The following is a 12,477-nucleotide window of genomic DNA, read 5'->3' as shown; positions in this document are numbered from 1 at the left end:
AGAAACACTTGAGCATTAGGAACAAAGATCTCCAGCATCCTCTTGGCCCTTGAAAGAGTCCCCTGCCTGCATGACAATGAACTGCTTGAATAATTGCCATCTTTTTCCATTTGCAGGGGACTCTGGCATCTCAGAACACAAAAATGATTTCATCTATAGTCATTTCACAGCTGATTGATGAGAATAAATCAAAAGAAAATGGGGCCGAGTTGCCTGTGCCGTGTGCATATCCCATGAAGCTGTCGCTGGCTAATCGCAGCGGAGTCACTATTAACAGGGCCTTCGAGTTCCTTCCCGGTGGACTAGGAATTCAGACACCGGCGGGGGGGCGAGGCCCTGCGACAGAGCCGCCGCGCAAAGAGGAGAAGCCATGCGGTGGCTCCCAGAAGGGATTTGCTTCCATCACCATCACGGCCAGGCGCGTGGGGCCCCCTGCCAGCACCCTGGTGTGGGAGGCTGTCGGGAACCCGCTCTGCATCAAGTGCAGGGCCCAGGAGGCTCTGCTCGGGGACCCCTCTGCTCTGGCTGGTGGGGCCGATCCGGGTCGGCACCATGGACCTTTCACCTGCACAGAATTCTCCAGAAACAGCTCTGTGATGGGGCTGAAGGTCCCTGAAGCCCACGCACGGCTGTGTGAGGGACACGAGTACTGGATCACCCATGTGGGCAGCAGGGAGGACCATTTTTCTCCAAGCACCCCACGGTCACAGGCGGGAAAGAGCCCGCTGGTGTTCAGCTCCTGTGTCCATCTCAGAGTCTCTCAGCCGTGTCCAAATTCCATCTATTATCTGGACAGGTCCCTGTCTGTCCCCATTGAGCCACCTCGACTTGCTGGCCCTAAGATGCACAGATCCGTTCTGTCCCTCAACCTAAATTGCAGTTCACACAGACTGACACCAGATGGGGTAGATGGCACAGCTAACGGAGCGCCAATAAGCAGAGCCCTGAAGCTGGAGCTCACGGAGGGAAACCAGAACCTCCTAGGCCCGCGCTGGAACCTAGGTTTGCAAGAACGTTTCTTGAAGGAAAACCCATCGTTGGGGCGGGTACATCTGGGGACCGCGGGAACCGGCATGTGTCCTTGGAGAGGCTCTCCTCCACTGGAAAATACAGCTGCGGGGAGTAACCAGATCACTGTGAGAAAAGGGAAGGAGGACCATGCAGCTCATTGTCGAACCGGTGGCCATCGTCATGCCAACCACCTGTCCATTCACATCCCGGGCTGGAGTTACACGGCAGGTGAGTGACACTCCCATCCTCCCTGCCACCAAGTGCACGCCCCTCCCCACTTCAGGTAATTGGTGTGATTGCCGAGGTGCGTAGTGAGTGAGTTTCTTCTACGTGACTTATTCCAAGAAGCAGTTCTCAGTAATTGCTTCATCTACTCCACTCAAAGTTGACCGTTGATAGCTCCATGTTGATGTCTGGTTTGGATAGATTTTCTTAGATGATACTTTGGTAGATTATGAAAGGCCTTCGCTCAAACGTTTGTTTCCATCAGTAGCTCCAGACCATATATAATGAGTAGGGGACTCTACCCCAAGTGAAGTTCATTCAGGCCCTTGTCATTCCAAAACAGGATGAGAAGAGCCAAGGGCCATCCACTCCCAGATGTTTTGTCCCTCTGGTATGGACATCTGCACATCTGGAAGTCTCCAGAGTTCTGCACTTTTCACTTTTCAATCGGGTAGTTGATGTTGATGGGTTGGCCTTAGAAACCTAGACCACAAAGCTCCATAATGGAGTGTTTGTGTGTGAGAGTGTGTATAGTAATTATGGGACATTTTCAAAAAGAGGCAAACCTGGGACTCTCCACACCAAAAAACAGAAGCAGTAGTTTTCTGATTCTTTAGTTGTGTTTTCTGGGGCAACTCGGCTGGGATTTGAAACCTTTCCGCCACTGCCAGGGCCAGGCAGAATTCCCAAGGTCAGCTGTCCTGGGCACCCTTTACCTTTCTTGGGAGATCGGGGGTAGAGGGGGGAACAGGCCTTAGCCAGAGGCCAGACTTCTCTCCTTCCCTGTGTACACTTCCGCAAGAGATTCTGGTTTATGAATTAGTGACTTTCCACTTGGAGAAAATATTTAAAGATAATAGTGGTAAAATTGAAAATGCGGCATATGCATAATAACTTTACAGTGCAATTTTTGTGCATTAAAAGCTTTATTAATTAATAAAAATGACTGTAAAACATTTTAAAGTTGTAATGTGAGTAGAAATGTTAAGTGATGTAATTAATTTTAACAAGTGTATATATATTGAATGCTCAGAGACCTTTAAGGCAATTTGACATGGCTTTCAGACTGATTAGACTGTTGAATTCGTCTGAGTCTGGCAGACTTATTGCAAGAAGGAAAACATAAGTAGCCATCAGTGTTGCAAAGCTAGGCCTCACTTTGGGTTTTAAAGACATTTCTCAAGCCAGCCATTTCTTCTTCCTTGTTGATGAAGAGTCTGGAAATATACGACCTACATTGTTGTATGCTCCCCCATTGAAGCGTATCCTAGTCTTTGTGCTGTGTCTCATGGTATGAAATAGTAACTTGGATTTATAGCACTTTCACCAAAGGAGCCTTAAAAATCACCAGAGCCAGATCTCAAACATCCATCTCAGAGGAGAGGAGCATGAACAGAGCAAATCCCTACATCTTAGTTTTGGCTTTTGGCGCAGACAAGATTTTTGATTGTGACTTTGTGAAATGACTACTCCTAGAATTGATTTTCTTAAGCAAAGAGTGCAAGTTAATTTTTACTTCCTATGGGCCGACTTCCCTCAGAATAGCTCTAATCCCAAAGATTCACCTGTGGAGCATTTGAGTGGCTCTAAATCACATGACCTCATTCTACCATTTGAGGAAGGAGATATTTATGGCGGCCAGGTCACCTTCCTTAGAGTTGCTGATCTATTATTTTCCAGCACGTTGAATGTGGACATGCCACACTAACTCTGATTCTGTTTCCTCATCTGGGTAACTAGAGAAGGGGTTGGATTTGGTGTTCTTGAAGGTCCCCTTAAGCTTGAAAACATTTCCGCTCTATTTTTCTGAGATGAAATCTATAAGGGAAAGAGGTTCCAGGTGACTCTGGGTCCCTCAGTCACGAAGTTCAAAGCTCTAGAACCTTGGGCTCACTGTTGAGGACACATGCATCCATGTGTACAAATGCACACTCACACACACACGCACGCACTCATGCACGCACACACACATCCCTGTACGGTTGTGCTCTCTCACTTAGAAACTAATTTGCAATGGAATGCATTTCTGCCCGGGTGATAAGGAAGCACTTCTTGTCCATGCTGCAGAATTCTTGCCTGAAATTCATAAGCACAACTCACAGATTCTAACTACCACAGTTTGTCCTAGTATAATCTACACAAGGCTTCAGGGGGGAGCTCTCTGACCTTCAGTCTTGTCAAAGCTTTTAAACCTTAATGCGAGTGCTTTCCGACGGTGGCGATGCTCATTAAAACTCCAAGGAACTGTTTGTATTTTCTCATCTGAAACTGGAATCTCGTCTGAGACATTCTTGACAGCCTCCTGTGGCTACATGTGCTGTCAGTGGCCAGCACACTTTACAGTTACTGAATCTGATTCTTTGTATCTGAAAGATTCCAAAATACAGAATGAGCAGTATCCTTGCTAGCCGACTTACATTCAGCTGCAAGGTAGGTTCAGCCTGGGAGATTCTACAAATGGAGGCAAAGCAATTTTAGCTCTAGTCATTGGGTCATCAGACAGACAGTCCTATAAATTGTATTGTTGAATGAGCCTCCGGGACATGCACCCAGAAAGATTGCTAAGATTAGGGAAAATGGGATGCCATCAAATGCTTTGTGCAGAGCAGATTGGCCGTGTCTGCTGGGAAGTAACATTTTTAACAGACCCAGGGCTACCTGTTCTCTTTTCAGAGGCTGAGGGCTTGTGAATTGGTTCCCTCTTTGTTCATTTCCTTGGTCCTTGTAAGTTTGTTACTTACATCTCCACTGTTAGAAGCATCCTGCTAGCACCTGCTAGATGGACATTGTACAAATCCCTGCATCTATTGTAAGGAAGAATGTCACCATCACCACCATCATCATCATCATTATCATCATCCTATCAGTACCCACAACATTTACTGTGGAAATCCTAGATGCCAAGGCCTGGGCTACTTCCACTGTATTTATTACTTTGAATCATTCAAATCATTCTGTAAAGAGAATATCATTATTCCTGTTTTGCAGACAAGACAAATGGGGCTTGAAGATTAAATAACTTGCCCAAGCCCACCTGGCCATGAAGTGCCAGAGCTGAGAACAGTCATGTGTGTTTGACTCGCACTGTGCCATCCTCAGTGACAGCCCAAAGCAGAGCAGTTAGGATGGTGGGGACTCTCTCGGTGGTGGGCCCCATCTCCACTCTCCCTGTCCAAGGTGATGTTCAAAGACTGCTCATGGGCGTATAAATAATACCAGCATTTGGTGTCCAGTTACCCTGGGTAAAATCTATTAGGAGAGTAAGCTACACAGTTAACTTCTAACTAAATGTAACAAGCCATGCCGTTTGATAGTTAAAACTTATTGGCTCAGAAATCCCTCCCAGCCTGAAATCTGTTCTCCTGGTGTTCTATGGGATGTACAGTGTTGATCTGAATGTTTCTCTCCTCACTGGGTGTTGCATGCCTAAACCAGTATTTTTTTTTTTAATACATTTATTTATTTATTTATTTTTGGCTGTGTTGGGTCTTCGTTGCTGCACAGGCTTTCTCTAGTTGCGGTGAGCGGTGGCTTCTCTTTGTTGCGGAGCACGGGCTCTAGGCACGTGAGCTTCAATAGTTGTGGCACACGGCCTCAGTAGTTGTGGATTGCAGACTCTAGAGCTCAGGCTCAGTAGTTGTGGCGCACGGGCTTAGTTGCTCCATGGCATGTGGGATCTTCCTGGACCAGGGCTCGAACCAGTATCCCCTGCATTGGCAGGCAGATTCTTAAGCACTGCATCACCAGGGAAGTCCTGCTAAACCACTATTGACTTCGATACGTTACTTACTGCCAGTTTCATTTCCTATTTGTGGCCAAGATCTGAAGCTTTCCCCTGTTCCTAAGACAACCAAGTAGATAGAGCAAAACCACCTGATTTTGTTAGATGCTTTTGGAGAAGACACTGCTGAATGCACTGTTTGCCCACATCTGCCCCGGACACCAATGTTCTATGTGGACCCTCTGTCTTAGAATTGCTCTGGTGGCATTGGTCTGGGAAGACCCCAGTGGAGTTTAGTATCACTAGTGGCCAAAGATGGGAATGACTGGAGAGGAAGAAATCCCTGCCAGTTCACGGAAGGAATGCCGTGTTTACTAGTGTTCTGACGCGATAATCTAACACATTAGTAGTGAGTGAGGTTTATTTCATGGAGAAAGCACTCACATCACTCAAGGGAAGCCTACATGACACTGCACGTACACATGCCAAGTCTACCAGAGAAGCCTGCGTTACACTCAGTTCCCCAAGCCCATGAAGATTTCTTGCTAGAGATGCCAGAAGACATTTGAGGAGGAACCCTTATTTTACAGCTGTGCTTTTTCTTTAATGATTAAGAACTGGGGTTGGCAAACTTTTTTTTTTTTGGAAAGGGCCAGGTAGCAATTAAGTTAGGCTTTGCAGGCCATGTGGTCTCTCTAGCAACTACTCAACTCTGCCATTGTAGAAGGAAAGCAGCCACAGACAATGCATAAATAAACAAGCATGGCTCTATTCCAATAAAACTTTATTTACAAAACAGGCAGTGGGCCAGATTTGGCCTGCCGGCTGTAATTTGCCTGCTCCTTATCGTCTATCCTCCGAGACAAAGTTTACCCCGTTTGCCTGTGTTCCACTTTGGAGTCTCTGGAAATCCAGCTCTGAGATGGAGATGAGTGGGCATTTATGGTGCAGTGCTCTTGGGAATGGCACTTGTGGATGGGAAGGGAAGTAGGTATGGCAGAGGACACGAGTGCTCTGTGATGCAGTCATACTGAAGGACTTAGAGGGCTCTGAATTTAGGGTGGCCCTTCAGAGTTATTCTGACTGGGGGCAAGGAGGCTGGGCCTTTATAGCCCTGGGAAGGGGATATAAAGGGTGAGCCTTCCGGTTGCCAGGGTTGGGCTGGACTTCTGAGGACCGTCTTCCTGCAGGACTTCAAGCAGCTGGGGGCGGGGTGGGTGGGCGGCTACACCCTTTATTCCCAAGGGGAATCTGAGTGCATCACAGCTGGCTGTTCTGCCGTTTAATCATCTACTCTCTCCACCCTGTGGCCTCATAGTTCTCTGAAACAAGTCAAGGATCTTGAAAGGCTGAACCTGGGGTAGTGGGGTGTGGACCTTAGCACCTGTGTGCAGAGAATTCTGCTGGATGATTTTCGGGTTTGTTTGTTTCTTTGTTTTTTAATAGACACTCCACAAATCTAAGCGCTTTTGATTCTTCTGGGTTGTGCACTCTTCACCGCCCCCCTCCCCAAAGGCACCCGTTTCTCTTTCTTCCCCCTCTGCCTTCGCCCTGCTATTCCTTTTGCCTAGGAAAGCCCCCTTCTCTCTTCAGCAGGTGCTGATTCTTCTGAAGCCTTTGATGTTTTCTTGGAGTGTTGGTCCCTCTGGGAAGGCTCTCACACTTCCTGACTGGTCCTACCCTTGACGTTTAATCATTCACTCAACAAATGTATATTGAGCAATGAAGCGGGAGCAGTGACTTGGAACAGGGTGGCAGTGGTGCTGAGAAGTGGTCAGATTCGGGGGCTGTTTTGAGGGTAAAGCCCGCATGGTTGCCAATGATCATATGGGTTGGCAGTGCCCATGGTGACCGTAAGTGCCCGCAGGGTATATCTAACCCTCTGCAGGTTCCTGAGGCCACTCGCCTCTCAGTGCTTCCCAACCAGAGGGGGACATTTCCACCCCGCTGCCAGTGCCCGGCCAGCACTCACGCCAGGACTGCATGCTCTTCTGCTGTGGGAGTGGTTTCGAGGACGACGCGAACAGTCTCAGGACGGTGCCTTCTTATTGGGAATTTGTTAAGAAGAGAATTGGGCAGAATGAGTGTGTGCGTTTTGTTTTATCATTAATAGCAAGAGAAGCTAGGGGGTGTTAGAATCAGCTGACAAATGAACAGTGAAATGGGACCCCTGGCACGCAGCGACAGCTGAGAGCAGGGGTGAGCCAACCTCAGCCCAGGGATTTACCGCCTGTTCTTGTAAATCAAGCTTCATTGGAACACAGCCGTGCTTGTTCGTCCACACGCTGTTCTGTGGCTGCTTTTGCGCTGCACAGCGGAGTTGAGGAGTTGGGACAGAGACCGTGTGACCCACAAAGCCTGCAGTATTTACTACCTGAGCCTTTACAGAACAGGTGTGCCAGCCCTGCTCAAGGGCGAGCTCCGGGTGACTTTGGGCAGGTCTCTTCCCCCCATGGGCTCCACTTCTTCCTCTGTGGAATGAGAGATGTAAACCAGATTCTCTCTCGAACTCTCCTCTCCTAGTCCATTAATGTATTCATTTTTCTGGCTCTGGTTTTCTGTCACAATAGCTGTTTAGACAAGTCCAATTTTCAGGTAGGAGAGATGCTCAGAATCCAGGGGCAAAGCTCTCTCCCCCTCGACCCCCATCACACCGTTTACTCTGGGTTCTCCTCTGCCTTTTCTCACCAGTCCCTTCCTGCTTCCTCTGATTCTTTCTTCCCCCTCCCCAGATGCAGGTGCTCACTAAGGTTCATCCTTGGCACGTGGCTCTCCTGCCTCTTTTCACGTCAGCAGAAAAATCAGGCCTTTCTGTGTCATCCGCCATCCTCAATAAGTGGTTGGGGCATGTGTCCAACCCTGGCACCTCCTGTTCGTGCCAGACCAGAGTCCCATCTGGAGAGCCTTCCCTCACTCACATGACATTTACTGTGGCAGCCATGGTTACCAGGCCCTGGGTGAGCCTTTGGTTCCATGGAGCTGAAATGAAACCCAGGTGTGGTCTCCCCACAGGTTACAGTCTGGTGGGGACACAGACATCCAACTGAGACCCCTAAATATGTATGTCATTATAGATCGTGGTCAGTGCTCTAAGGGGAGGAGAGGACCATGAGAGAGCTTAACAAGGGAGGCTTCATTTAGAAGAGGGAGTTTGTCAAGAAAATATTTCTGAGGGAGGAACTTATATTTTAGTTTTAAAATTTTCATTGGAGTATAGTCGATTTACAATGTTGTGTTAGTTTCAGGTGTACAGCAAAGTGGTTCAGTTATATTAATACATATATTCATGCTTTTTCAGATTCTTTTCCCGTATAGGTTGTTACAAAATATTGAGTAGAGTTCCCTGTGCTATACAACTGGTCCTTGTTGGTTATCTATTTTATATGTAGTAGTGTGTGTATGTGATTCTCAAAGCATAGAAGTACAGGGACCAGCATGTGTCAAGGTTTTGAGGCAGAGATGAGCTTGGCATTTTGGAGGAGCTGAGAAGGCCATTGTGCCTGCAACATAGCAAGTAGTGCCATGAGGCTGAAGCTCGAGGCTGAAGAGGTGAGCTTGGGAAATGGTTTGGGTTGGGGCTTTGAGACCAGAATAAGGATTTACAGTTTCCTCCTAACAGCAGTGAGATGCTGTGATATAGTGCATGCTTTAAGAAGGTCACTCTTACTCATTGGAAGGTGAGGGATGGAAAGGGGGGAGGTTATTGCCATGGAGTAGATGAGAACCATATTGGAGGCTTGAGAGGAGGGAAAAAGAGCCTGATGGTGGCATTCACAAGTCTTGAGTGTCAACGAGGTCATGGGGGAAGTGGGGGGATGGCAAGGTTGACATCTGACTTTCCGGCTTGGGCACTGGGAGATTTGGGGGCTTTTAAAAAAGACTTCATGTTTTTAGAGCAGTTTTAGGTTCGCAACAAAATTGAGGGGAAAGTATAGAGGTTCCCCATATACCCCACCTGCACACATTTACAGCCTCTCCTACTATCAGCATCCCCACCAGAGTGGCGTATTTGTTACAACTGACGAACCTACACTGACACATCATTATCACCCAAAGTCCATAGTTTTCATTAGGGTTCACTCTTGGTGTTGTACCTTCTATGGGTTTAGGAAAATGTATAATGACACATATCCACAATTATAGTATCGTATAGAGTCTCACTGCCCTAAAAATCCTCTGTTCCCTCTATTCATCCCTCCCCACCCAAACTCTGGCAACCACTGATCCTTTTACTGACTCCATAATTTCACCTTTTCCAGAATGTCATATACTTGGAGTCATACAATATGTAGACAGTTCAAGCGCTTCCTTCACTTACTAATATGCATTTAAATTTCTTCCATGTCTTTCCATTTTGTGACAACTCATTTCAAGCACTGAATAATATTCCATTGTCTGGATGTACCACATTTTATTAATCCATTGACCTAAACAAGGATGTCTTGATTGCTTCCAAGTTTCGGCAATTATTAATAAAGCTGCTATAAACATCCATGTATAGTTTTTTGTGTGGACATAAGTTTTCAACTCCTTTGGGTAAATACCAAGGAATGTGATTGCTGGATCATAAGGTAAGAGTATATTTGGTTTAGTAAGAACCTGACAAACTGTATTCCAAAGTGGCTGTACCATTTTGCATCCCCACCAGCAATGAATGAGAGTTCCTGTTGCTCCACATCCTTGCCAGCATTTGGTGGTGTCAGTGTTCTGGATTTTGGCTATTCTAATAGTTATGTAGTGTATCTTGTTGTTTTAATTTGCATTTCCCTGATGACATATGTTGAGGAGCATCTTTTCATTTGCTTATTTGCCATCTGTATATCTTCTTTGGTGAGATATCTGTAAAGGGCTTTGGTCTATTTTTTATTTGAGTTGTTTATCTTCTTACTGTTGAATTTTAAGTGTTCTTCATATATTGTGAGTAACAGGGGAGAAGGTTTATATCTAGGTGGGGAAGATGTGAGGAGGGGTGGAGAAGATCCCAGGTGCCATGAGGACAGGTTATGTTTGAAGTGTCAATGGGGCAGGCAGGTGCAGATGGCAAGCTGGGAGTTGGACCCATGAATCTGGAGCCCAAAATAAAGTTCTAGGATAGAGTTATGGTTTGAAGAATGTTCTTCCTAGAGTTGGTGTTTTATGCCACGGAAGTGTTTGAGAACACCTAGGAAATGAGAAGGACAGGAAGCAACAAGGGTCTGGGAGTGCTGGCATTTAGAGGTCTGGCAGGAGCAACTGTGTTTCAACTCAGTACCAGTACTGCAACCACCAAGGCCCCTGCTCTTGTTTCTAACGTTTTACTGTGTGTCCTGCGCTGTTCCACGTACTCCATGGGTTTTCATTCATTTACTCCTCCCGAAAAGTCCATAGGAAATATACATTATTTACCCTCGTTTTCCAGGCATACACAGCTAGTTGGGTGGGGGTGGGGCAGACTCCAGGCTCATGCATCTGGCTGTGTTCCGCGGCCTTCCAATGGTACCTCCCAGGCCACTGTTGTCACTTTTCTGCTCAGATTTTCTCCTGCTCTTAGTAACGGTTCCCTTACCTCTTGGATCCCAGGCTCACAAGTTGGAGTCATCTTTGAACGCTTCCTTCCTCTCCCTTGCTGCCACATCAAACTACTGGCAAGGTGGAAAGTCTCTCATGCCCATCCCTTCTTTCCCATGTCTACAGCCACTATCCTCACTCAGACCTTTATTATCTTCATGAAATTTCTATGCCAAGGTAGATTTATTTTCCTGACTATAAAATTAATACATTATAGGCAACCGAGAATGACAAAAAGCAAAATAAAAAGCTCAGTCCCTTTAAATAATCACGGTTTATATTTTGGTATATTTTCTTCCATTCTCTTTCTATGCATGTCTATTTTTTTCTTACAAGTAGCTGAGATCCTGCTGCATATGTAATTTCCCTCTGGGTCTCTGCCACTTAGTGCTATATCATAAATTTTTCCTGATATTAACAGTACTTACAAAGATAACTTTTATTGATTATGAAATGTGTGTTTTATGGATATATCGTAGTTTAACTATTTCTTCATTGTTGATCCTTAAAGTAGTTATTCGTTTTTCACTTTTTGGAATAATATTAATGTGAACACTGGGCATATGAGGATTTTCTGTATACTGCATTGTTTCCTTTTGAAAAAACAAAAATCCTTGAAATGGAATGTATCGAAAATGGAATGCATCTAAATCAGAGAGCATCAGCCTTTTTAAGGTTCTTGACACACATGCCAAATTAGACTTCAGGAGAAATCTAGGTGAAGGGCCTTTCTGTACGTGCTTGGCCAAGATTAGGTATTAGTTTGTAAATCTTCCCAAATTTCCAGATGAAAAATACTGCTCTGTTGTAGTTTGAGCTGGCATCTCGTTGGTTACTGGTAAAAGGGAACATTTTGCTTCATGGTTCCTGCCTCTCACCTTGACCTTGGCCCCCTCACCCCAGTGTTGCCTTCCCTCTCTAGGTCTTGGCAGGATCAACATTTGGGGCCAGATGATTCTCTGTGTGAGGGCTCTCTGTGCACCATAGGCTGTTTAACAGCATCCCTAGCCTCTGCCCACGAGATGCCAATAGCCCTCCCTCCCAGTTGTGACAAACACCAACCTCTCCAGACATTATCTGGATTGGGGGAGAGATGACAAAATCATCTCGGTTGAGAACTACTGGCCTGCACTGTGCCCTAACCTCGTTATAGCCCACTGTTATTGTGGACCACCTGCTTGGCAATTCTCATCACTCACCAGACTGTGACGTACATGGCCTCAGTGCATCTTCCCGGTTCCATCTCTCAAGCACTTGACTCCCAAGAATATTATTGCCTTTCAATGTGACATACTTGCTATTTCATGGGGGCCATTTTTCTTCTTCTAGACTGCACTGACCTGGAGGTCAGAATCCAAGTCCGAGTCAATGGCAATGAGCTCTCCACGCCCAGCAGTGAGCCATGGAGCACAGCACACTTGCTCAGGACCTGGGTGCTGGGCAGAGGACAGGTCATTCTGATGACCCAACAAAGCCTTGCTGATGTCAGGGTCACTTAAAAGCTCACTCCCTTTCCTTCTTCAAACCACCTCTCCCCATGGCCATATCCAAAACCTCTCTGGCCAGGAAAGGGTGGGGAGCCACGTCCAGAGGTAGGTTGTGAAAAGTAAAGTGAAGTCTATAGCATCCCCACTTCTTTTTAAAATGGAGGGAAAAAAGTCTCACAATATTATTTCTCTCCAAGAACTTAGTAAGAATAATCAAGTTTTGTCAAGGAAGAACTTTATTATCCTGCAGATGGTCAAATTTAATGAAAAGACAGAAAATGTATGAACAATGTTACAAAAATATTTTGAAGGGTTTTTTTTTGGGGGGAGATTGTTTCTAGTCACTAGTTTTCCATGTTAGGTTGGAGCCACATGAAGGCATAACTGTGGATGAAGTACCACAGTTCACATAAGGGGCATTCTAGTGATCCTACATTGTTCATGGCTGTTATCAGAGAGTGTGAAAAAGGTGTTCTTAACCAGGGG

General features: G+C 46.0%; 1 protein-coding gene across 3 annotated transcripts in view; it reads left to right on the top strand.

Moving 5' to 3' along the window:
• Window positions 1-12,477, top strand: part of LOC309635406 ((E2-independent) E3 ubiquitin-conjugating enzyme FATS) — a 250,290-nt gene that overhangs the window by 158,591 nt on the left and 79,222 nt on the right. For all 3 annotated transcript variants that reach the window (XR_014248824.1, XM_082406622.1, XM_082406623.1), the window contains exon 4: window positions 117-1,239. Coding sequence is in view for 2 of the 3 variants with exons in the window: in XM_082406622.1 (XP_082262748.1) it covers window positions 117-1,239 (1,123 nt within the window). In the remaining variant the exon portion in view is untranslated. The remainder of the gene's footprint in view (window positions 1-116; window positions 1,240-12,477) is intronic.

Source organism: Balaenoptera borealis (assembly GCF_965194805.1).
Source record: "Balaenoptera borealis genome assembly, chromosome: 10".
NCBI classification, from domain to species: domain Eukaryota; kingdom Metazoa; phylum Chordata; class Mammalia; order Artiodactyla; family Balaenopteridae; genus Balaenoptera; species Balaenoptera borealis.
Note: the sequence above shows the minus strand (reverse complement) of the source record. Positions and strands in the feature narration are given on the sequence as shown.